The following is a 24295-nucleotide window of genomic DNA, read 5'->3' on the forward strand; positions in this document are numbered from 1 at the left end:
CATTAAATTTTACTAAAAAAGTCTTATACAACGAGTCCAACCCTGTCGTTGTAGGCAAAAGATTTTCAAATTTAAAACTTGAAATTCCTTATTATTAAAAAGTTCAACGAATATTCAATCATCAATAATTTTAGCCCATACATGAAATATATATATATATATATATATATATATATATATATATATATATATATATATATATATATATATTAATTTGGATCCTTAAGAATTTTTTTTGGTTATATATATTAATTTAAAGAGTAAATAAATAGTAGCTTATTACAACTTGTAGTAGGAAAACGTACAAAAGAATTCTGTCACGTAGGGTGACTTGTTTATACATTAAAAAAAAACACTATGGAGCAGGTCATCTTAATACATTTAATTTTACAATAATTAATGCAATTGACAAAGAACGTCCATTTTTAAAAATATTAATTATTGATTTTTCGTGGCTTGAATTCTGGTGGATCCAGATTGTCATCCGACCCGACATGGTCTGCGTATGGATCTTTATTAAATACTTTGTATTTTATTTTTTATTTATTTTATGTGTGATGATGGTATATTAATTAATGCTGTTTTTTCACAACATCCCAAATGTGCTGGTGATAAAATCAATTTATAAAAATATAGTAATATTTTTTTATGATTGAGTAAATTATTAATACGTCTACTAAATTATTAGCTCATAAAAGAATATGATAATATGTAGCTCAATTGATTCAGAAGTTAAAAAAAGAAAATTACTAAAAAATTATAAAAATACAAATAAAACAAGAAAAACTTAATAGAAACTAGGGGTTAAATTGCGATCTGTGTTGTAATCTATTTTGATCCAAGAAATCAATAATCCAAGTATTTATCAACTTAATCAATTTTAACATGTTTAAATTCAGTCTAACTTATCTATTTGATAACTCTACGTGTAATTTGAAAATAAAGGAAGTAATTAATTTTTAGATATTTTGTAAAAAAAAAAAAAAAAGGAACATGTATAAGTGTACTAAAACCTGCTGTATATAAATGATTGATGTTGAAGTAGTAAGAACGTGTTGCCGACAACAAAATGAATATAAGCACCCACCACAACAAAATAAAAATTAATTAAAAAAAATACTTATTAATTCTTCGAGAAGTCTAAATTATACTTCTTATAATTAGTTTTATAGTTTAATAGATTATTGACTTAACAAATATAAATTTTCTATTTACAAATTAGAAAAATAGTAAGTAATTAAGAGATTGTCAGCTATAAATTATAAATAGTGAAAGTTCCACTATAGAAATAGTCATTAGTTTGGGTTGCCAATTATAACTTCGACCACTAATTAATTACTTAAAATAGCAATTAGCATCAAATCAATGCGCTGTGCATGTTAACATATTTTCTTATTTTAAAAAAAATCATAATTTGTCGTCAACTACTCATAGTTATTCTCATCCTACTTAATTAATTTTTATAAAATTTCTTAAATATTTATATTTGAATAGTACCCAAAAGGTGCTACCCTCTTCTTTAATTTTTAACTTTTTTGTAATGATTTGTCTTTTAAATTTCTAACTGACGCGGAATTAGCATGTTGGATTTTTTAAAAAAAATTAGGTCAAATAAGTGAAAAGACTTGCTCTTTTTTTTCTTATTATATTTTTTTTATTTTATGTTTTTTCAATTTGGTAAAACTTTTGTTTTTTTGTTCAGACGTGACTAAGCTTGGTTTGACAAGCTGGCATTTTAATTTTAAACTTTAATTTGCAGATCTACCACACACTTTCTTTCTCAAATCTTATAAGCATATCTAACGAGAATACTGACGAAGTCATAAATATTTATTCATCGTTAATATGAGGTGATATATTTTTATTTTTTTGGATATCAAATTGTATATAATAGTAAATATTTAACTTTTCAATGTGAAATATTCTGATATGAATATAAAATTAATTGATCTTCAATGTAAGTATGAGACACCAAATGAGAAATAATAATAATAATAATAAATTTTATGACCATATATTTTTTAGGGAGTACCATTTATTTTTGCCATATTTCTAATATTAGATTTTGTTCACATGTGTCTTTTTTTTAGAAATTTTTTTAATTAAATAAGGAGATTTGAAGAGAAGATTAAAGAATCGTACTCGTATTTATTGTATGAAACACTCTCGTATGTACAACTAGAATAGAATTCACAATGAGAGATTTTACATGTACCATTAAGGCATTTATAGCACGATTATGTTTTTGAATTAAATAATTCATGTAATATACATAAAGTATTAAACTTTAAAACTCAAAAATTTTGAAGGATTATTTAATCGACCTCTATTTTGAGCTACCATATATATATAATTGGTTAGACGACTTTGTAATATTATTAGTGAATTACGTGATCATATAGTGACTGTTTTGATTATTCAATAGCATGTTTAACAAGTGGGAATGAAGGTAGAAACACTAAAATAACCAAAACACCTAATCACAACAATTTTTGCGTATCCCAAAGTCACCAAATCAAAATATACTAAATAACTAAAATCTAAACTTTTTTTTTAAAAAAAAATCCAAACGTATCAGACTTAAAAGTAATAATAGTTGTTAGCAGTAACAAACAAAAACAGATTTGTTGAGATAGTAGACTCTAGTGTATTTGACACATTTTTTAAAAAAATAATCTTTGGAACTATTATAAGAATAGGCAGCGTATGAAAATATTTTAATTTCTTAAAATGTTTTTTTAGGGCATCTTCTCAGATTATTTTTGTTTTTGTTGAGTATACCTGTTTTTTCACATGTATTTGTTTGTCCTAGATTCTACAGTTTTGGCCTCAATTATTTTGACTCTTTTACATACATGAACAGTCTATAGATCTTAACAACAAAAAAATAATTTTAATTTTTTCTCTTTTTACAAATTTAAGTTAGTATTTGATGTATAATTAATTAACTAACATACACACTGACAAAAAATATTAAAATGATATTTAATAAATACAAATTATTTCTTTCAATAAGGCAAAATATGTTAAACCACTGACTAAAAATATTAAAATAATATTTATTCTATTCGCTTCAATAATTAATCGTAATCATGGATCACCTAAATATTCAACCAGATTTAAAAGGTAATTTTCATATTTCCATTTTTTTTTTCTTTTGACAATTAATTGAAACACAAAAAGATAGGTCCAATTTGATATGAGGACCAAGGAAGCATAATAATTATAATTTAATCAGAGAAATGATAAGTACTTAAATTAGTGACCACTTTTGCTACTACATCAATCATATTTTCAAAAATTTCGTTTTAACTTATTAAAGTGTATCCATCCTTCTATCAAAAAGCTGTATAACTTTCTTCTAATTGGAGTTTAAAATAAATAAATAGTGAAATCGAGTAAGGGATTATATTTATCCAAACGTACTGAAAAGTCATGTGATTTAGTTTTAAATTTATTTTTTATATCTAGTCATATAGGTTTAAATAAATTGTGCTAGATGAAATAAAAAAGAATACCGTAAAAGTTTAAAGGTTGGGTAGGTAAGGAAGTTATAATGAGTGAATGTGGTTCAAATAAAATCAGCAGCGTCAAGACTCAAGAATACGGACAACCAAAACGTGAAACTGCTGGGACGCATAGATAGTGATGTGTACTATTTGGTGAGACTAAGAAGTGTTTCCATTTAGCGTTTTGATAGTTAATTTTTGAGTTCTGATTAAATTTGAATAAGCGAATTATAAAATTTATTTGAGAGTTGTGCTTTTAAGAAAATAAGTAATTTATACGGTGATTTTGTTTATTCATTCTGGTTAATTATGAAGTGAATGATTAAAAACTTAAGATCTTCTAAAAGTTTTAATTTTTTATAAATAATCACTCAAAGGATATATTTAAGTAAAAATATTTTTTTTATTTGTTAAAATGGACTAGTAAATAAGAGCAGAAAGAATATTAAACGGTGATACTAAGAAATTAATGTAAAACCTGTTTGTTGGTGGTGGATAAGATTATACGTATTGACGTGTATGTATGTAGGATTTTGATATGTACCATTCCTCCTTATCCCCCCTACCCTACCCCACCCTTATTTCAAAAAAATCCAAACACCCCCTAAGCTACTCTTTTTGGTTATAAATATCTGTGCTTTGGCAACAGAAAGTTCCACACATAAAAGAATTAGTCTTACTGATTATTTTTCCATATAGCTTAAGCTAATTACAAGATTATATCGTAACATTTTCTCAAGTGTTTTTTTTAATGGGAAGAGAAATAGTGAAAGCAGAATCAGTTGAGGAAACAAGCTTCAACTGGTCATCAGCATCATCAGATTCATCATCCACAACATCTTCTTATGATGAAGAAAACAGAATGCCTCTGTTAGCATTGAATCATGTTTCTTATGTCTGCAAATCTGTTCCTAAATCTGCCCAATTTTATGAACAAGTCCTCGGTTTCGTACTAATCAAACGTCCATCCTCCTTTGATTTTGATGGTGCTTGGTAAAATCCTCACACACATATTCTAATCCCTAATTTGTTAGTATTAATTTTTACATTTGAATATTAATTTTTTTTTCCAGGTTATTCAACCATGGAATTGGAATTCATTTGTTAGGAAAAGAAGATGTGCAATCAAAAAGGGGAAAAATTAACCCAAAAGATAATCACATTTCATTTCAGTGCACAGATATGGATCTTATTATTCAGAGATTGAATGATATGAATGTTGAATATGTAACTGCTACTGTTAAAGAAGGTGGAGTTACAGTGGATCAACTCTTTTTTCATGACCCAGATGGCAATATGATTGAAATTTGCAATTGTCAGAATTTACCTGTTCTTCCACTTTCTTCTTGCCCACTCAAAAAAATGTCAAGTCCAACTTTCAACCAAACAATGTCAGATTCCTTTTATGGTACGTACGCATCATCCACCATGTTTACATCAAACTAATAAATATATACGTCTCGCTTCTCGTTTGTTTACCGAATTTGTAATTGCAGGAAATGGAAAAACAAATACAAAGATGAATTGTTCAGGAGAAGTTGAATCTCTTATGATGGAAAATTTAGCTTTGGATATGATGGACATTTCTTTTTGAGTGATTCATGTGGAAGAAAAAGAAAAGTGAATTTTGCTCATCATTATTAGCTCTTTTATTTATTTTTTTACCAACCCAAATATAACATAAAAAATCCTTTTTGTAATATTATTATTATTATGTATTAGTAGTATGTGTAGAGAGGGGTGATGAAGAGCATATATATTATTATAAATATAATGTAATATTATTGTACTCTAGAATTAAGATTTATGTTAATGCATGATTGTTGCTACCCATGTCAAAAAATAAATGATACAAGCCATGCTATGTGTTCTAAAAATGTCAACTCTATTTATTAATTTCACTGTAAATATTTTCCTTTAAATGTAGAAAGTAGAATTAGTAATATTTCAATTTTAATTAATATAGTTGTGCTTGATTGAGTAAGAAGATTTTAAAAATACTGTAAAGATTTTGGATACATATAAAGTTTAAATTTATAAACATACTAAAAATAAGCTATAAGAACGGATCAGCTTAGCTGCAATCGAGCTGGCATTTAAATGGAAAAATATATATCTAAAAATAAAACAATGATTTGCTTTAGAGGGAGAATTAAAAAAGAATTTAGGCTCAGTTTTGGAATAGAAAAAAAAAAGAAGGAATTTTGGAGTTTGATGCGTGGAATAAAAATTAATAGTTTTGATAGTTATTGTTTAGTTATCAAATTTCAGATAATTTGTTTTTAATAAAATAATTCGTTAGTTCTAAATATTTATTCTTTTAATTAATTTAACGCATTACGTATTTTAATATTATTATAGAATTATTTTAAAATGAGCTTTATTTAATTAAATTAGACAATAATATATAAACATAACCCTTAACTTGACGTCAACAAATAATTATTCTTTTTAATTTTGAATATGCACAAGTAAACATTTAAATTGATTGAACAAGTAGACACAAATGTCTTATATGGCATAATACACATGATATGTCATGTAGAATACGTAGGGTGTCATGTAGGACGAATGTGTTCATTTACTTATTATTGTACAAATTTAAGTGTCTACTTCTGCACATCAAATTAAAAGTCATAATTATTAATTAATATCAATTAAAGAGTCATATTTATATATTTTGTCTTTAAATTAACCAAACTTGAATGTATGTAATAAATATGAACATATTTCACTTAACTTATAACCTTTGTGAAACATGAGTCGTGGAACATAGTAAAATAATAAGTAATTTTTTATTTTTAATTAAAATTTTGAATTTAATTTCTCGAATACGGAGTTGCATTTGAGCCAAGTTAAGAAGCGCTATATCTTTATTCGAGCTTTCATATGTATTTTTTTTTTTTGAAAGAGTACGGAACTTGCGTTTGGAGAATGGGACGCATCAAGCACGTGATTGATTAATAATTATTTGACAGCTCACTTTGTACTACAATTATTATGTCGCCACAATTATCGGTGAAAACAGAAAAACAAATTCTAATTTCGAATCTTCTGGACTCAAAAATAGCGGAATTGTGTGGAACTCGAACATGCTACACAAATAAAAAAAATGTAATTTTATAGTTGAAATGAAAAATATTATTGAAATTGTTCTGTTCTAAAAGCAGATAAAAAATATTATTTCTATATTATGTAAGCAAACATAATGGGTTGATGTAAGAACCATAGGGGGATAGAAATATTTTACTCCCTCCATTTTAAAGTCAATTCTTTTTTAAATCCCTTCATTTTAAAGTCATTTTTTTTAAACGAAGAAAATATTAAGAATTAAACGTAAATATTATGTAATAGGTAAGAATTTTATGACTTTTTCATTTATTTTTTGACAAGTAGTTAACTGGGTTCCATTTCAAAAAAAAATGGCCCAAACTTTTTTTTCCGTTCTTCCTTATATGACGTTTTTCCCTTCTTCTCTTTTACTTTTTATTTGATTTCTCTTTCGACCATTGTTTTAAATTTGCTTTTTTATATTAATAATTTTACTCATGATAAGTTAGAAAATATTCATAACACTAATATAAATATGTAATCATTCTTTTAATTTATATGATATTTTTCATTCCTGAAATTCAAGTCAGGTGAAAATTTAATAAATATTTTATTTATTTATTTTCCTTACAGGTTTCTTAGAAAATGATAAATAAAATAATAATTTTATTAATTTATTCCTTAAAAGACTTTTTTTGACTTTACAAATTTTTATTTATACTTTTGATAAAAAATAATTGTTAAAATTAAACAAACTATTTATATCTTGATTTTATATACAAAAACTGAATACAAACAACTAGTTATTAAAATATGAATAAATAACATAAAATAGAAAAAAATTAATATAGTAAAATAAAAACTTATACAACATAAAAAATCAAATCAAAATTCACTACAGATTAGAAAAAGAGAAACTAATTAGATTAGTTAAGGACATTTTAAATGAAAACAAAAATATATTGAAATAAGTGTAAAACAAAAAATAATTAAAGAAAAGCATAATCTAATTGGATTAGTTAAGAAAAAAATATTTTAAAAATATAAAAGAATATATTGAAATAAGTGCAAAACTAAAAGAACATAAACTAATTAGACTAGTTAAGAAAAAACGTGTTAAAAAATAAAAATAAAAAATATATTGAAATAAGTGTAAAACAAAAAATTAAAAATTAAAATACGTAAACTAATTAGATTGATTAAGAAAATATTTTAAACAAATAAAACTAAAAACATATTGAAATAAGTGAAAAACAAAAAAAAATGTCAAAAAAACTTAATAAATCTCACTTGTCAATTGGTAGATGGGTCTCATCCCATTTATTAATTAAATAATGCCTCATACAATATGATTTGATGTACCTCATACGAAATAAAAATTTTCATACGGAATGGGTGGTTGTGTAGGGATGGGGCTAAGAGAAGTTAATTCGTATTTCACTTATCAAAATTTATTTTACCTAACTCAATTAAAGATTTTTTCCATATTATGATTTCTTTAAAAAAAATATTAACTAATTGATCATGAAAAATTTAAAAAAATATATTTTCATTTGTATCAAACTAACCACATATTGTATCGCTATAAGTACATATAAAAATAAATATGTGACATAGACCTTATTTAAATTAATTTATTTTAGATATTTATTGATTAAAATAGCTTGAGTAAAAAATTAAAAGTGCTTCTAACACTTGTTTAAAGTTAAAATATAAAAATAAATTATAATTTGTAACTTTTAATGTTAGAAATTATAAGTTATAAATTCATTCAAATAAACGTGTGAAAAGATAAGTGATGAAAGTGCGTGATATGTTATGAGTATTGAGTGCTAGTGGACAAAGAGTCAATGTTGTATTTATTATGGCAATAAAGATGAGTACACTATATCAGGTAAATATTTTATTGACTTGATACAATTTTTAAGAAATTATAAAAAGAAGAATTATTTTTTAAATACAATATTTTAAAAAAATATAACAAAAAAGTCACTATAATTAGTATAAAGACAAATTAGAAACTAAGCATAAAATTATTCATTAATTTTATAAATTGAACGAGTATTGAAATTACTATAGCGGACCGTTGGACAGAAGGAGTATTCAATAAAAGTGAAAATAAATATCTACGCTCTTGGTCAACAAGTCATCAATCATATTTAAGTGATTCCATGACCTTTATGGTTATTGATGTCTAATTAAAATTTTCTAAAATTGTTATTAAGTAGATATTAAAGTGGGTAGATAATAAGGAAATACCTAATTAGGAAGGAAAAATAGTGTTTCGATGATTTTAATTAGGAGGGAATTATTAACTTTTAGATGGATAAAGGGGTTATATTTTTGTAAATCGAACTTGATATATGTATTCTAAATAAACCTATAAATAAAAATCAAGGACAATATTTTAGAGGATATTTATATGTAAATGTCTTTTACACAAAAGTAATGAATTGCAAGTTGTAACAAAAAGTAAAGACAAAGGCCTAATTAAAAGTGACATATTATGTTATATTAAAGGCATGCCTAATTAATATATTGGGCACAAGTTATAATTGACTTTATGATATATTTTATTTTATTTATTTATATGGGAAGAACATGACGATATTAATATATTAGGTCTGTCTTTACACATTTATTGTTATGCTTGAAGAGATTAGAAGAAGCAATACATATTGGTATTGAACATTCAATTTTTCATACTATTTTGTTGTTACAATTAAAACAAAGACATAATACATATATTGGATCCTAAATTTGGTTTTAAATTTTAACTTTGACCTCCAACTTTCATAATACACAAACAGACACTTTAACTATCTAACTTTTAAATAAATAAACACATGAGTCCTACATGACACAATACACGTAGGACACCACGTAAAACAAAAAATGACATGTAAGACATGTGTATCTATTTGTTCAACTTTATACAAATTTAAGGGTCTACTTATGCACACCTAAAATTGAATGACACAAATGTGATTTGAAGCCAAGTTAAAGGGCATATTTATGTATTATGCCTAAAACAAAATTCAACCTAAAGTCCACTACTAATTTCTTATATGTAGAAGCATTCACTAATCACTTAATCTATAAATCTATTTGGCACTTTTTCTTTTAATTAAATAGGAATGATTGATACACAATAATTATATATTCATTAAAATGAACAAATTTATTGATCTCGAAAAAGATATTCATATGTCTTAATTTATCATGATCGATATCCCTCCTTATACAAGGACATGCTTCATCATGCTTCACACATTTTTTTTAGATCTAGACTGTCGCTTTTTGCACTTTACCAAATTATCTCTACGAATCATAATTTAAAACATCGATCAACCTATTTTAATATCATTATTAATTATAATAATTTGGAATTGTGAACTAAATAAACAGAAAAATAAAAATAGTATATTGAATGAGAGGGCCCACTCAATTTGTAAGAAGAAGTAAAAAATAAAAAAAAATCAATAAGCAACAATAACTTGTCATTTTCATGTACTTGGAAGTATTTGATATGAGTAAAATATATTAGTTTTTTTATAAAAATACTTTTAGGAAAAATGTTATCTTTATTTTGATAAGCACAGAAATGATCAATCAAATGAATAGTACTCTTACTTCTCAATTCACATAACTCATTTTTGTGTTAAGCATTGGACCCACAAACATGTGATATTTTTATATATATATATATATATATATATATATATATATATATATATATATATATATATATATATATATATATATGACCCTACATTATTTTTACTGTCAGAAAAATAATTCAACTCTTCATCTTAATTTGGACCTTTAGTTTGTGTTTTATATTTTACATTATTTTATTTCTAATAGTAGTAGTAAAGTAAAGTAAAGTCACATATGGATGTCACTATATTTTGGGATCTTCTTCAAATTTGGAGTTTAAACAAAAGATTAAGCAAGCGTTTGATCATAGATTTCTAAATATTTTTGGTAAATATTATTTTAATGAAAATTGGAGTGAAATTTCACCATGTGTTTGGTCATAGGATTTGAAAAATATATTTCACTTTTTTAGAAAAATATGATTTATACCCATAAGTTCTAGAACTATCAAAACTAACTATAGGTTTGTATTACAAGTCACTTGGATGTTCGTTACGACAATAACAAATAGTGTCCATGATACTAGAGCAATGTGATAATTTGGAGTGAGCGCAACAAACATCACTACATACATCATGAAGTATCCAAAATGCATCACTTTGTTACCTTGAGCCAAATTTTTATCATTTTCATCAACAATCAAATCATTACTTAATATTCAGTAAATATTTCATCACTATTTTGGTGTTCCACGTAAAAAAATATGTAATACAACGCAAACAACTACTATGGAGGGTATTTTTGTAAAAGATAAAAATTTGGGGTAAAAATTTAATTTTCAAAAGATCCCAAATAATGAGATTTGACCCAAATAGTAGAAAAAACTAGTATTTGAAAATTTGGGATATTTGCCAAAAATATTTGCCAAATAATAGCAAATTGTATGGACAAACATTATTTTGCCAAATTTTTCCAAATATTATTTGGAAAATCTTATGGCTAAACGGGTCCTAAAAAGAAATCAAGAGAAATAAAGTAAAAGAAAAGAAAAAACCTTTATCGAAAATATATTCTTTTAAAAAAAACAAATTTCATAAGTTGTATTTTTGTTCACGCTTGTTTATTAACATCTTAATTTATCCTCAGTTCACACCCTTTACCTCCCCGTTCTTTCCTTTTATAATATTTATCTTTACTATACTATAGAAATGCTTTTACGTTAGTAATTTCGACTTATTTACTGAACATAAAAATAAGTAACACACCCACTCATACATTTTTCAAAGAATATATTCCGTGATTTTTTCTTCCCTCGTGTAGACCATATTATTATAAAAATTTCGTTGATAATGTTTTTTTTTTGAAGTAGCAAATCAAAATTAATCGAACTTCAATACTGTGCTGAGAGTGGAATTAGTTTGATAATTAATTATATGTCATATTGTTTGGATAAGCTAATGGACATTATATTTATCAAATAAAACTTGTATTTCACTTTGGCAACACAATTTCAGTACGCAACAACGACACTGAACTATGGTCTTGTTTTGTGAATTTTAATTCAAAGGTGATGCATATTAATCAAAAAAATTATATTTGATTTTTTCAAATTTGTGTCACAAAATCACAATCACATAGTGATTAAACCGCACAACTTAATGTAGTATATTATATTATAATTATTCCTTCTTGTGAAAGTATAATACAAGTCTATTTCTCAATAGAAATTTAGTTTGAATTTAAGTAATATTTTTTTTTTGTTAGCAAGTGAGGTTTCATTTTTTTTCACTTTTCTTCTCTTCATTGTCATTTTCATTAATCAGATTAACTCTGTTTTAGCTAAGATAATTACTTGACGTAATTAATGAGTGTCTTTTATTCTATGTTTAGGTAATTGATTGAAACTTTGTAAAACTTGTTAGGAATAAAACAATTCAAAGAACAACGCTATGAAAACTTATCAGTTGACCAAGTACACAAAGATCTAAAAAATATATTAAAATTGCTCGTTTTTACCCATCAAATGGCTATTTCATCAAAAATAATCTTTAGCTGTAATTAATTAACAACAATTACTTAATTATCATTAAATAATTATTTTTAACGGTAATTACCATTCTTTGTAAATACCACTAAAGCCTATGACGATATTGGATTCAAATGACTAATGTTGATGAATGTTTCAACATTTTTTGTTAAGATGTATATTTATTACCGCTAAAATCTACTTTCGTCGTAATGAGTGTTCTTTAGTTTTTGTCATTTAGCAATTGAGCTTATGCTTAGTAGGGCATAAGCAAATTCTTTAGAAATTGAAGTCATGTTTAAATATAAAGTATGAAATATTATGACAAAAATTTATAAAATTTATGCCCACAATTTTATTTTAATTTATAATGAGGGGCAATATTTAAAATAAAACAACGCAAAATAGATTCGCATGCAATGATCTGGTCTGGATTATAAAGAAAATGGACTTGAGACTTGAACTTCACATGATTTTATGAAAAATGGGACTGGACTTGGATCAACACAAATTAGCCCAAACCAACTTTTCTTTTTCCTTCAAATTATAATTTCCACTCTGGATCTTTTTTTTTTAAACCATTTCTCGATTTGTGCGTATTATTCCTGCGCATGAGTTATGTTAATTTTCTTTGTATCGTTCCAATTTTCACTTTGATCATGATCACATTCAGGAGAGGCATATGGTTGTTTACTAGTAATCCTGTAAATTCAACAACTGATCAATTACTAATTACTAAAGAGTATTAATTGAACATGTATTATTTTAAAAGCTAGTAATTAATTCACCTGCTATGACGTTTCTCAAAGAATCTCTTGAGAGATTTCCTTCTTGCAATTGGCAACTCTACAGTAGAAAACAACATAATCCACCAAAAAAAAAATCATATAATCAATCAACGTAAAGATGTGAGAAGTATGTCTAACACAGCGTGAATTCAAATTAGTCAAACCACGAGCGTGATCACCTGCTTGAAACTTGTAGACATGATGTGGAACTTGTGACTTCTGAGTTGGTTTAATTTCCTTTGCGTTACAGTTTTCACTTGCCAGATTCATAATTGACTCTGCCTATTAAGAAAAATTGAGATAATAACTCAGATAGTCACTCAACTATGCACTCTTTTATCAAAAAGGCACTCAAATTTAAATTTTAACTCAAAAGTCACTCGGTCATGTACTCATTTCTTAGAATGTCACTCGCTCAATTTTGAATTTTAATTCAAAAAAGTCACTCAAGTTTCTGAGAAAAAAATGCGTAGTTTGAGATATTATCTCAGGAAAATTTCCAAAACTAACAAATATAAGAAAAAATAACGCACAATTTTTGCAATTTCTTATATTTGTAGATACCTTTTGAACAGAAATATTGTCATAAACATGTACAATTCCAGCATAGAATATAGTTAACTGTTCTGATTCAGAAGTGACCCTTTGTGAAACTGGATCCTTTGTATCATCATGCCTATATTTGAGAAATACCATAGGAATTAATTAAAATGCAAACACAATTAGTACCCGCGATCTCATCGATAATATTTAATTACCTTTGATTAAATATAAACTAAAGTAGATATATTGACTTACCCGAGTTGTGGTAAAATAGCCAACTCTAGATTAGACATCCTTCTTTGAACAACAATACTATTGTTGCCTTTTTGTACATATTTGTTGAATAAATCATGAGCTAATTGATCTGTAGAATTATTCATCGAACATGAAATTCTAAACTTTTTTTTTTTTGGACTGTTTAATCTTCAACAAATTAAATTGGAATGTGGTCAGTGTACAACTAAACTATATAGTGTAATTGTCTGTGCATGGTGGATAGATTTAGTTAGTTAAGTATTGGTGTAAAATTAAAATAATGGATGATTGGAAATAACGTCTAAAAATGACCAATTATGGGTCTGCAGGCATATATATCGATGAATTCGAAATTGAAAACGTTTCTCACAAGAACCCTTTAGATAATTAAATATTTGGATATACTCTAATTATAATGAGGTCCAATTCTCTTCCCAGAAAAGACAATAATATATACCTTGATCAAACAAAAGAAGTAAACTTCAAGTTTTACAAAGAAAGAGAATATGATATTTTAAAACAATTTGGTGTTTTTAAGTAATAATCATGCAACCACGTTGTAAGCATAACTTGTCTCTATAAATATAAATAAGAAACATTGCTAAGCTGTATCTCTTGTTCTTATGTTTGGCAAATAAATAGTAATAATTTTGTTCTTTTTTTGCATAATGGGTGTTATAATATCTGTGATTTTCTTTTCTTCAGGAATAATTGTTCTCCTGATATTTCATTTCTGCATAGAAGGGAGGTCTCTAATAAGACAGGCTGCTGAAAATGGTGTGATTATTCAAAGTAGTAGCAGCAATGGAGCAAGTACAAAAATGTCTGATCAAGACTTGAAGAAACTCCCCTGTTTTCTGTACAAGGTTGATGAAATAGATAGAACAGAAGATACCTCGGAATGCGCTGTGTGTTTAGAAAGATTCAAGACAGGAGAAAACTGCAGATTGCTGACAAATTGCCACCACAGTTTCCATCTCAAATGCATTGATTCATGGTTGATACAGACACCATATTGTCCAATTTGTCGAACAAGTGCCCTGATACAGTCCTGCTAAGCATATATATGGATAAAAGATGGGGTTCTTTAGCATATGATGTAAATATTTTTCAGGGGACGAGAAATGGGAGGTCGTTAAAACCACACCCAGGGTGGAATTTTGCATGCTCACCTACAAGGGGTGGTGTACAGAAATTTCAACATCATTGTATGCAATATATCATTTGGAAACAGATTTGTTGCACCAGGAATAATATTTATCGAAACTAAAATTGAGTGAATTGAACTGACCATGTTTTTATGGGCTAATTTTTTCACCCTGCTTAAAGGAAGCAAAAGCCTTTCCACCGTGTTTTTTTAACCAATTCATAATAATCTGCAAAGACAAAGAAAAATCCCTCCTTTTCAACAGTTACTAGCGACGAAATCAACTATTTCTTCGCAGAAAAACTAATCATTTCAAGGCAGCAGAATATATGATAGTGTAAGAAGGGGGGAGCCTAATGTAATCTGAGTAATTAATCTTGAGAAACATGGCTATACATTTGAGAAGCCACAAATAACTATAAAAATAGCACTTCAAAAATTTGAGTAATTTTTACACAAACGGTGAAACTTACCACCATTGAATTAATTTCCTCTTTCAATTTCTCTTGCTGATTTCAAGAGATTCAAGGAGAAATATAACTCAATTGACTCCAAGGTGCATATATCCGCAAACTCCAGAGGGATTCTATCCAGGTGACACATCAGTTGTAACACTACGCAATGAAGATTTGGGAAGTTATCACTGTTAGCCTCCCACCTTTTCATGCATACGTTATCAAGTAGCAGGAACTTTAGCTGCTTGAACTGAACATCATCATTTAGTTTCCACACGTCACCATAGAATGAATTGTTCCTGAGTTTGAGCACTTCGAGATTGCGCACCTTCGCAATAGTTGCTAAATCTTCCCACGGAAGGTGACGATCAAACATGGTCAACCTCTTAAGAGATGTTGGGAAACAACAACAATTCGCCAGGCGTGACGACAGTGAACACATCCTAAAACATAAGTAAAGGGATTCAAGTTTATTTAAGCAGACAAGACTGAGTAAGCTCCAGGATGTTTTTATCTCATTGTATTCGATATCTCTTCTGAAATCATCGATCCTCAATTTCTTTAGATTCGCAAGGCAAGATAGTACCACCTTTGTACAACTAGCAATACAGAGATTTGAAACCTCCTGTAGATGATGCAGATCAACATCAGATGAGTTATTGCCTTGAGGATTGGGTAAATGAATGTTATGCATAACACGGAGATGCCTCAACTGCTTAAGATTCCAGAATTCTCTGGGCAAAGTTAGAACCTTTAATATTTTACGGGTATAAAATATAAAGGTTTGAAGGTTGTGCATATATCCAAGGAATTCCGTGAACTCACTGTCACTAGTAACTTCAAGGTATCTCAGGATAGCTGAATCTAATGTCATGTGATGGCGAAAGATAAAGGAAGACTTAGGAATGACCAATACTCTCAAAGCTTTGAATTCCGAAGTTTTTCCTGTTGGTTCCTTGAAGAGGTACAAGGAAAGTACAACTTGTGAGGACTTCATAAACTTTTCCAAGGAAATGGAGGTATGAACACTAAAGTTCGGCGCACTCTGTTCATTTGCTGCTGAAAAATTAGGAACTTCATTATTTGTAATCATATTCAAAAGCTCTTCCTTTTCAGCATCTCTCACACTCAAATCCCGTAACAGTTCATGCATACTGCAACTTTTGATCCGACCATCTACCTTCTTCCTCGTAACCATTATCAAATTTCTACTGACAAGATCCTCCAAGCATTCCTCAGCCACTTCTTCAGGACTTCTCAACTGTCACTCTTTAGAAATCCCTCAGCAACCCATCTGATCAATGTCCAAGCATCAATCTCATTACCCTCGGGAAATGTTCCGATATGGAGGAAGCAAGGGTTTAGGTGAATAGGCAAGTAGTGGTAACCCATAGCAAGTAATCCTATGCGTCCTTCCGGATCACTTGTAACAACTCTACTAACATTTTTAGCTACTATTTTCCCAAGTTTCTTTCGTCATGGGAACTTTCGAGATGCCATGCAACCACCAATATAGATAACGGCAGTCCTTCACATTTTCCAACTATTGCCCTCCCTATTTCCTCCAATTCTGCAGGACAACTTTGTTCTACACCAAATAACTTCTTGTGAAGTAGCTTCCAACTATCATATAAACTCAATGGCATCATTTTGTAAGCATGAACTTCGGGGTTAACATGCATAGCTACACATCCATTCCTTGAAGTCAAAATAATTCGACTACCATTTCTGTCCTCTGGAAGAACTCTTGAAATCACATCCCATATCTCTGTGCTCCAGACATATCTCTGAAAATGGCCTGACTGTTGAAGTAGCAGCAATGGAGGAACAAAAATGCCTGATAAAGACTTGAAGAAACTCCCCTGTTTCCCCTGTACAAGGTTGAAAAGAGAGACAGAAACAGAAGAGAAGATACCTCGGAGTGTATAGTTAAGACATGAGAAAACTGCAGGTTACGGACAAATTGCAACCACAGTTTCCATGTCAAGTGCATTGGTTCATGGTTGGTACAGACACCAATATTGTCCAATTTGTCGAACAATTTTCCTGAAACAATCCTGCTAAGCATATGTGCGGAAAGAGATTGGATTCTTGAGCATATAATCGAATATTTCAGTCCAATCAAACTCATTTGCTGCTCCTCTGCCACCTGCTGTCCAGAAATGCACACTCATTTTGAAATTTCTAGCATTCTTCTTCTTTGACTAAGCACGAAATTTTGATCATTGGATTAAGCTCGCTAGATATAATGTACCTAGTGGATCATAACTAAAGGTAGCTCTACCTGCACCTTCACATACACTCTCAACTCAATTGAGTAATTTTGTGCATCAGACATAGCCGTCACTTCTCCGGGAGACCATCCATCCACCATTTGACCATGAGGATAGGGGTTCAAGTGATGGAAACAACCTCTTGCATAAATGCAAGGTAAGGCTGGATACAATGGCCTCAAATATGGTGAGAGTTTTGTACAGCAGACTGCCTTTTAAACATGCTTTCACCTTCTTTCGGGTACTTTCCTGATAACCTCTCCCTCCCTGAAAAACTGATCTTCAAGGATAGGAGAAGAACTGAATTCAGTTGCCAAAATAAAAAGCAAAGTTAGGGAGAATATGTGGATTACGGAAGTTCAAATGTGAATTTCTAGGCCCTTTATGAAAGTTCTATGATTGCAGACCTTCGTTAGATGAGTCTCAAAAGTCAACCCAGAGAATGATGAAAACAAAAATTTATTCATGAGTGTACAAATGGAAAGAAAAAGAACACAATGGTTCAACATGAATATTCAAGATTTATCAGTCACTTCAAGGCTACTTTTTGGTTGAGTAGGGTTAATACATCTCCAAAAGAAACCTAAGCAACTACCCATTATGTTCATAATGATGGCTGAAGTTGCAGCAGGTAATGCAACTGCTGGTGAAGAGAAATGAGAGGTCGCTAAAACCACTCCTAAGGCAGAATTTTGCATGCCCACCTGCAAGGGAAGTACAGAAACTTTAACATCATTGGCTGCATATATCGTGCGAAGAAGCTCCATTTGGCTGTGAGTAACAACTTGGTTCAAGATGGAATACATTTCGTAAGATTTGTCGTGCAAGGATTGATAATTATCAAAACCATTTTCCTGAATTCAGTTGAAATTGTATAAGGTTGTGGAGGGAAGTGAAATAGTGAGGCAATCTTCCTTTTCATTGAGTAAAATATTTTTGGTTTTGAGAAATTAGAACTAACAAAAGTGGAAATCATATCCAGGAATATATTGGTTTCATTTATTAGATATATGTGCCATTGAGAAGTGATCAAAGAAAAAGTCTTTGATTCTTTTCCATGCTTGACAATAATTTACTAAAGTAGTAAGTGTGGAAGTCTTACTCCCATCAAGAATGTACCTCGATGGATACAGCTCGTCTTTGAGGTTCGCTAAAACCGGCCAAAGCCGCAGAAAGATACCTGACGAAGAATTCATCATATGACATCATCACATGGATGCTAAATCTGGCCAATAGATTGAAACAAAGATAATCTTACCCAACAAAGAAACCAGCAAAATGAAGCGATGCGACAGACACCGCAACGAGTCCAAATTCGCTAGCTAGCACATTCTGAGCACGACTGATTAGAGGCAAATCAGAAGATAATGACATGCCAACCATGGAAGATCTTAGATGACCAACATTTTCAGAGAATATACTGGGCAGAAAAAAAGAAGAAGAAGATAGTATGAGAAAGGAATGAAATAGGAAAGGGCAGTTGAGGAAACAATTTATCTAAAATGATTTAGGAGCAACAATTAAACCTGGCAGAAACAAGAGATGTAGCTAAGACTGCAAGAAGGGGAGCAAAAGGTGTAACTTTTTTTACAGCTTTCGGAAATTTCTGCTGCATATAAGAACCCAGGAGAATTGGAGCAACCACAACCTGAAAAAGAAGCAACAAAGAAAAAAAAAATTATCAACACCAGTAAACATATATAGACACGAATCAACTCAAAATATCATTATATTTACGCATAATAGTGAAATGACAAAACCTGGAGCGTGCTGATAGAAAGCTTAACAGCATCCACAGGAACATAAGTTCCAGCCAGAATCGTTGTCAAGAAGGGAGTTAGAACCACTGCACCAACTGTAGTGCAGGCTGTCATCACTATTGATAACGGGACATCTCCTTGTGCAATTAAGGTTACCTGTAAATCAATTAGAAAGCAAAAAGGAGGCTTTGCATTGAGCTTTGGCTATAAGGCATATATATTCACATATCAAGAAGTTGATATCCAAATACAAGAGAGTGCATTCAATAAAAGCAGATATTTCATTCAAAACTTTTGTTCCAATCAGAAAAAAGAAACTGGCAGAGGAAATATTGCAACAGAAGTGAACTTCTAGTCGGATGGAAAAATACACAGAATTAACCAACTTTGAATGCTTGCTAAAAGCCATGGTGAAAGAGAGAATTACACCTTTCTATAAAGCATGGTGATTGTATGATTCACCCAAATTACTTGCATTCCTCAATAATGAAAAGGAGGACAGTCTTTATAAGGGATTGCTTCCCATACAACTATTTTCTACTTGCAACATCATGCCTTTCTGTTTTTTTCTCCTTTATGGGCTTGTCAATTTGAACTTGAAGTGTGACAATGAAGACCACAAATTACATATGACATGGATCCTAGAAACACCAAAAGGAAATTCAACAAAAATTCAGTGGACAAACCACAAGAAAAACAAACCTAGTATGGTTCATCACATTGTTGAAATATAATGCAAGCATTGGACATCTACAATCTAAAATTAAACCTGATTAACTAACACCGTTAAGAAGAACAATACGGAAGAAAGTAACCTTACCACGTTAGACGCTGTACCTCCAGGGCAACACGCAAGCAATACCAGACCAACTGAAATTGAAGGAGGCAGACCCAAGATTTTGCTGAGAATCATTCCCAAGGCTGGCATAATAGTATATTGAGCAGCACAACCAAACAGAATCTAGAAAGATGAAGGAAAACCAAAGATTTTGGCCTATATGAGTTTACCTATATGCAAATATAATATCTTACTAAAGTATAAGAAACAAAGTCAAAGTACTTGCTCTTTTCATCAAATCAAGAAATCAAGCAGTCACCATGTCCTTGAACCAAATGTTTGGTCCAAGTGGACACATATACATTCTTTCTTTGAAAGCTTAGGTTGAATGTTATAGCATGCGAATATTATATTTGTAGCTAAAATGTGGGACCAAGTATATATATCTATGCTTCTTTTCTGTAGATATATCTATATTTCTTTTTTTGTCAATTGAATGTTTCAAAATGCAAGTGCTGCATATTTGTAGTCATAGGTTCGAAATAAGGGGAAAAAGGTAATCACATTAGCAGTGGACAACACATATGTGACCGTCCTATTAATTGAATTTCCAGAAGAGCTAATGAAGTTGGCAACGGAAGATTACGTACATCTCTTATGGAAAGATTAGAGAACACCGACAATCTGTCAGCAATTAGCATCATTAAGTGCATATTAATATATCTAAAACAAATCAAACCACTGAAAAGGGGTGAATTTTTTTTAAAAAAAAATTGAGTGTACTCACAGAAAGAGGCCTTTGCAATAACAAGTTAGTTAACTCTTTGATCTCCAATGTAAGACCCATAGCAAGCATTATAAACCAAAGAGTCAAACTATATGAAGTGGGACTACACTTGACAAACCATGAAAAAGTTGAGGGCTTTAAACAAGCAACAACCCCACCAACAGTTATATAAACAGGATAAAGACTTTCTGCAGTTGACAACCAATTTGCCCATCTGGGTTTTTCTTGAATCACAGAAAGATTCTGAGGATGATCAGGAACACATTTTACTTTCTTGAAATTGGGATTTAAAATCTTTGGGGTTGTTAAAGTGGTAATGGGTTTATAAAGGGGGATTCTTGAATAGTGTTTTGGGGTTGTTGAAGTGAGGGGAGAGAAGCAAAGAGATATCGCCATAGCTGAGTTGGAAGAAGAAAAGTTTCAAGCTTTCTTGAATCAGTAGGGATCCATTCTTGATTCTTGGAATGGAACTTTACAGTAACTAAAAGGAGTAGTATTTAGGTGATCTATTTATTAAGTATACTTAATTCTTTTAATTTTAAATCTTTTGTTTAGAATTTATTTTAAAAATTTATGCTCGATTTAACATTTAAAAAATTAAATACTGCAATCTTTTGATCAATGATCATCAACTTTGAACCTTTTCATATAAAAAGAAATGGACATAAATTCTTCAGTAATAAATGAAATACATATTTATGAAAAAAATTATTATAATTGAGGCATACTAACTTATACTTGTGTGAGGATACTTTTTTATAGTCCCATTATTTTATATTAATTAAATTTTTTAATGGTATTTCATGTTTTTGAAGAAAAGTAAATTACAATATAAATTAAACATAGTATCTCATTTTTATTCTTATTATTAAATTTATTAAAATCATCCTATCAAAAATCCAAGCGTAAAATTGAAAAAATATTTTTACCTACAACATCAACCATAATTTTCATTTTTCCTCAACCATTTTTCTTTCTCTTTCCTATTTTGTTTCATTTTCTATTTTTTTAGTACTATTTTTAGACCAATTTTATATATTTCAGATAAAAAATATACTTGTTTTTTGATATTATTTTATCACTAAATAAATGCATAAGATATTAATAGTCAAACTTGATATTTTAAAACATAGTTAATATGGTAAAATTTAATGAAATAAACCTCTAATAAAATACAAGTGAATTTATATTTTTTTAAAAAAAAGCGGAACACATATTATTTAAATTGTATATTCAATATTTAAATATTATTGACAGAAATTCCTTTTAAATAATATCATATAAATATATTTTTTAAAAAAAATAAATGAGATAGAAAAAATAGCGGAGAAGATACACATATAAGTATATGAAAACTAAACTTTTACCAAAATATAAAAGTTCAACAATTAATTAATTAAAAATATATTTAAAAATCCATATTCCAAATAATAGATAATCACTTATGTAAACCTTTCTTTCGACAATTCTCCATAAAATTAAAACAAATTTTAATACATTCTTTATATCATTAAATTAAAAGTCGCCTTTTATTTTCTTAATATATCAAGATAAAAATCAAACAGTTATTTTTTGAGGGCTTTAAGCAGGCAATAACCCCACCAACAGTTACATAAACAGGATAAACACTTTCTGCAATGGACACCCATCTGGGTTTTTCTTCAATCACACAGAGATTCTCAGAATTTATTTTCTTGAAATTGGGAATTAAAATCTTTGGGGTTGTTAAAGTGGTGATGGGTTTATAAAAAGGGGATTCTTGAATAATGTTTTGGGGTTGTTGAAGTGAGAGGAGAGAAGTACAGAGATATCGCCATACCTCAATTTTATCAGACTCCTCTTACCTCCAAAAAAAAATTAAAAGATTTTTTCTTTTGTTTTAGTGGATGGAAGAGTGAAGCTAGGGATTAATTTTTTTTTGAAAAATTTCTATTAACATCAGTAGAACATTCTACGAATAGATGCACATGTAATAACAGGAGTATTTTTAAATTAATTTAATTAAAACTAAAAAAATTGTTTTTAAGACTATGAATAGTCGAAAAATTAGAATAATAATTCACGTCAAATTTTAGGGGCATTTTCAATACTTATCTCTATATTCATTAACAAAGAATAGTAAACATTCTTTATCGATATTAGTTAATTTTAATTTTTTTAAAGAATATCAGTTATCACTAAAAATATATATTCAACGATAATTAAGCTATAATTATCAAAGATCATTTTTAATGTAGTAAATATTCGTGTTATGTACTTTATTATTTAAATTACACGTAATACAGTTTGCAAAAAATAAATAGTAGTAATAAAGAACCTCTCATATCCTCGAAAAAGAAAACTTGGTTATACATTAAATTTGTGTATTTCTTTGTGGGTGAAAAAAGGAGACTCATTTTTTACAAGACAGTAATATACTTTATTTAATATATTTCAAAATGAAATGTCTATGATATTCATGGCTAAGCTCTCCATCATTACATATTCCATTTCTCCTCCGCAATATTTCTCCTTACTGCTGCTACCTTTCCCTGCATTTTTTTCAAACACGTAATATTAGAACAATATTACTGGGTTAACACGTTTAATTATAGAAAAAATTATGATTCCGCCGCTGTAGAAGAAAGAAGAAGAGAAGTGCATACCATACAAAGAATTAGGCATTGTTTTTTGGTCAAATGTTGGGAGATTAGAGAGCTTTTTGATTGGGCAAGAGGAAAGTGGAATAATTGGTATGTTTTGGCAATTGCAAATTTCAATCATATTGCCATCTGGGTCATGAAAAAAGAGTTGATCTACATTAACTCCACCTTCTTTAACAGTAGCAGTTACATATTCCACATTCATTTCATTCAATCTCTGAATAATAAGATCCATATCTGTACACTGAAATGAAATGTGATTATCTTTTGGGTTAATTTTTCCCCTTTTTGATTGCACATCTTCTTTTCCTAACAAATGGATTCCAATTCCATGGTTGAACAACCTATAATTATTAAAAACATATATATTAATTGACAGTTAAAATAATTAGGAGGGAGGGAGAATATTATATATATATATATATATATATACCAAGCTCCTTCAAATTGGAAAGAAGAGGGCCTCTGTATAAGACTAAAGCCAAGGACTTGTTCATAAAATTTGACAGATTTGGGAACAGATTTGCAGATATAGGAAACATGATTCAATGCCAACATAGGCATGGTTGATGATTCTGATCTCATTATCTCTTTACCCATTCTTAATTTTGTTGGAATTAATAAAGTATGAAATTCAATATTCCTTTTTAGTTGTGTGTGTGGAGTTTTACATAAGACTTA

General features: G+C 29.0%; 4 protein-coding genes across 9 annotated transcripts; 1 reads left to right on the forward strand and 3 right to left on the reverse strand.

The window, feature by feature from the left end:
- Positions 1-4138: 4138 nt before the first annotated feature.
- Positions 4139-5386, forward strand: LOC101243831 (glyoxylase I 4). The gene is made up of 3 exons (XM_004230409.5): positions 4139-4502; positions 4583-4917; positions 5006-5386. Exons 1-3 carry the CDS (start codon positions 4261-4263, stop codon positions 5101-5103), a joined length of 675 nt encoding a protein of 224 aa, XP_004230457.1. The 5' UTR covers positions 4139-4260; the 3' UTR covers positions 5104-5386.
- Positions 5387-12483: 7097 nt separating this feature from the next.
- LOC101257414 (protein SlTIFY3/SlJAZ13) lies at positions 12484-17942 on the reverse strand. 5 transcript variants are annotated; one of them, XM_026027675.2, is made up of 7 exons: positions 15393-17942; positions 14668-15148; positions 13773-13881; positions 13539-13650; positions 13154-13256; positions 12975-13032; positions 12484-12888 (listed from the first exon to the last, which is right to left on the reverse strand). In XM_026027675.2, exons 3-7 carry the CDS (start codon positions 13808-13810, stop codon positions 12786-12788), a joined length of 414 nt encoding a protein of 137 aa, XP_025883460.1. In that variant the 5' UTR covers positions 13811-13881; positions 14668-15148; positions 15393-17942; the 3' UTR covers positions 12484-12785. The 5 variants fall into 5 exon arrangements, 2 of the variants coding, with proteins under 2 accessions (XP_025883460.1, XP_004231325.1); XM_004231277.5 differs by having other exon boundaries at positions 13773-15148; XR_002026580.3 differs by lacking the exons at positions 12484-12888; positions 12975-13032; positions 13154-13256; positions 13539-13650; positions 13773-13881 and having other exon boundaries at positions 13917-14823; positions 15064-15148.
- A 148-nt stretch (positions 17943-18090) lies between these two features.
- Positions 18091-21465, reverse strand: LOC101244126 (probable sodium/metabolite cotransporter BASS1, chloroplastic). 2 transcript variants are annotated; one of them, XM_019211795.3, is made up of 8 exons: positions 20973-21114; positions 20836-20869; positions 20228-20368; positions 19408-19563; positions 19174-19295; positions 18906-19067; positions 18767-18827; positions 18091-18351 (listed from the first exon to the last, which is right to left on the reverse strand). In XM_019211795.3, the coding sequence occupies exons 3-8, from the start codon at positions 20333-20335 to the stop codon at positions 18163-18165; spliced, it is 798 nt and encodes a 265-aa protein (XP_019067340.1). In that variant the 5' UTR covers positions 20336-20368; positions 20836-20869; positions 20973-21114; the 3' UTR covers positions 18091-18162. The 2 variants fall into 2 exon arrangements, with proteins under 2 accessions (XP_019067340.1, XP_019067339.1); XM_019211794.3 differs by lacking the exon at positions 20836-20869 and having other exon boundaries at positions 20973-21465.
- Positions 21466-23275: 1810 nt separating this feature from the next.
- LOC101258312 (glyoxylase I 4-like) lies at positions 23276-24295 on the reverse strand. The gene is made up of 3 exons (XM_004231280.5): positions 24048-24295; positions 23618-23958; positions 23276-23503 (listed from the first exon to the last, which is right to left on the reverse strand). Exons 1-3 carry the CDS (start codon positions 24212-24214, stop codon positions 23406-23408), a joined length of 606 nt encoding a protein of 201 aa, XP_004231328.1. The 5' UTR covers positions 24215-24295; the 3' UTR covers positions 23276-23405.

The sequence above is a fragment of the Solanum lycopersicum genome, chromosome 1 (genome assembly GCF_036512215.1).
Source record: "Solanum lycopersicum chromosome 1, SLM_r2.1".
NCBI classification, from domain to species: Eukaryota; Viridiplantae; Streptophyta; class Magnoliopsida; order Solanales; family Solanaceae; genus Solanum; species Solanum lycopersicum.

Bases quoted from the DNA above. Each gene is read 5' to 3' on its own strand.
- LOC101257414 (XM_004231277.5), bottom strand. From the start codon at position 13,897: ATGAATAATTCTACAGATCAATTAGCTCATGATTTATTCAACAAATAT. The intron at 13,651-13,772 runs GTAAGTCAATAT...TCTCAAATATAG, and splicing joins GCTATTTTACCACAACTCGG to GCATGATGATACAAAGGATC. The intron at 12,889-12,974 runs GTGAATTAATTA...TTGAATTTACAG, and splicing joins TTTGAGAAACGTCATAGCAG to GATTACTAGTAAACAACCAT.
- LOC101243831 (XM_004230409.5), top strand. From the start codon at position 4,261: ATGGGAAGAGAAATAGTGAAAGCAGAATCAGTTGAGGAAACAAGCTTC. The intron at 4,503-4,582 runs GTAAAATCCTCA...TTTTTTTTCCAG, and splicing joins TTTGATTTTGATGGTGCTTG to GTTATTCAACCATGGAATTG. The intron at 4,918-5,005 runs GTACGTACGCAT...TTGTAATTGCAG, and splicing joins AATGTCAGATTCCTTTTATG to GAAATGGAAAAACAAATACA.
- LOC101244126 (XM_019211794.3), bottom strand. From the start codon at position 21,368: ATGGCGATATCTCTTTGCTTCTCTCCCCTCACTTCAACAACCCCAAAA. The intron at 19,564-20,227 runs GTAAGGTTACTT...ATTGATTTACAG, and splicing joins GAGGTACAGCGTCTAACGTG to GTAACCTTAATTGCACAAGG. The intron at 18,352-18,766 runs GTACATTCTTGA...CTTCCCTTGCAG, and splicing joins GACGAGCTGTATCCATCGAG to GTGGGCATGCAAAATTCTGC.
- LOC101258312 (XM_004231280.5), bottom strand. From the start codon at position 24,214: ATGGGTAAAGAGATAATGAGATCAGAATCATCAACCATGCCTATGTTG. The intron at 23,959-24,047 runs GTATATATATAT...TAATAATTATAG, and splicing joins TTCCAATTTGAAGGAGCTTG to GTTGTTCAACCATGGAATTG. The intron at 23,504-23,617 runs GTATGCACTTCT...AAAAAAATGCAG, and splicing joins AATGCCTAATTCTTTGTATG to GGAAAGGTAGCAGCAGTAAG.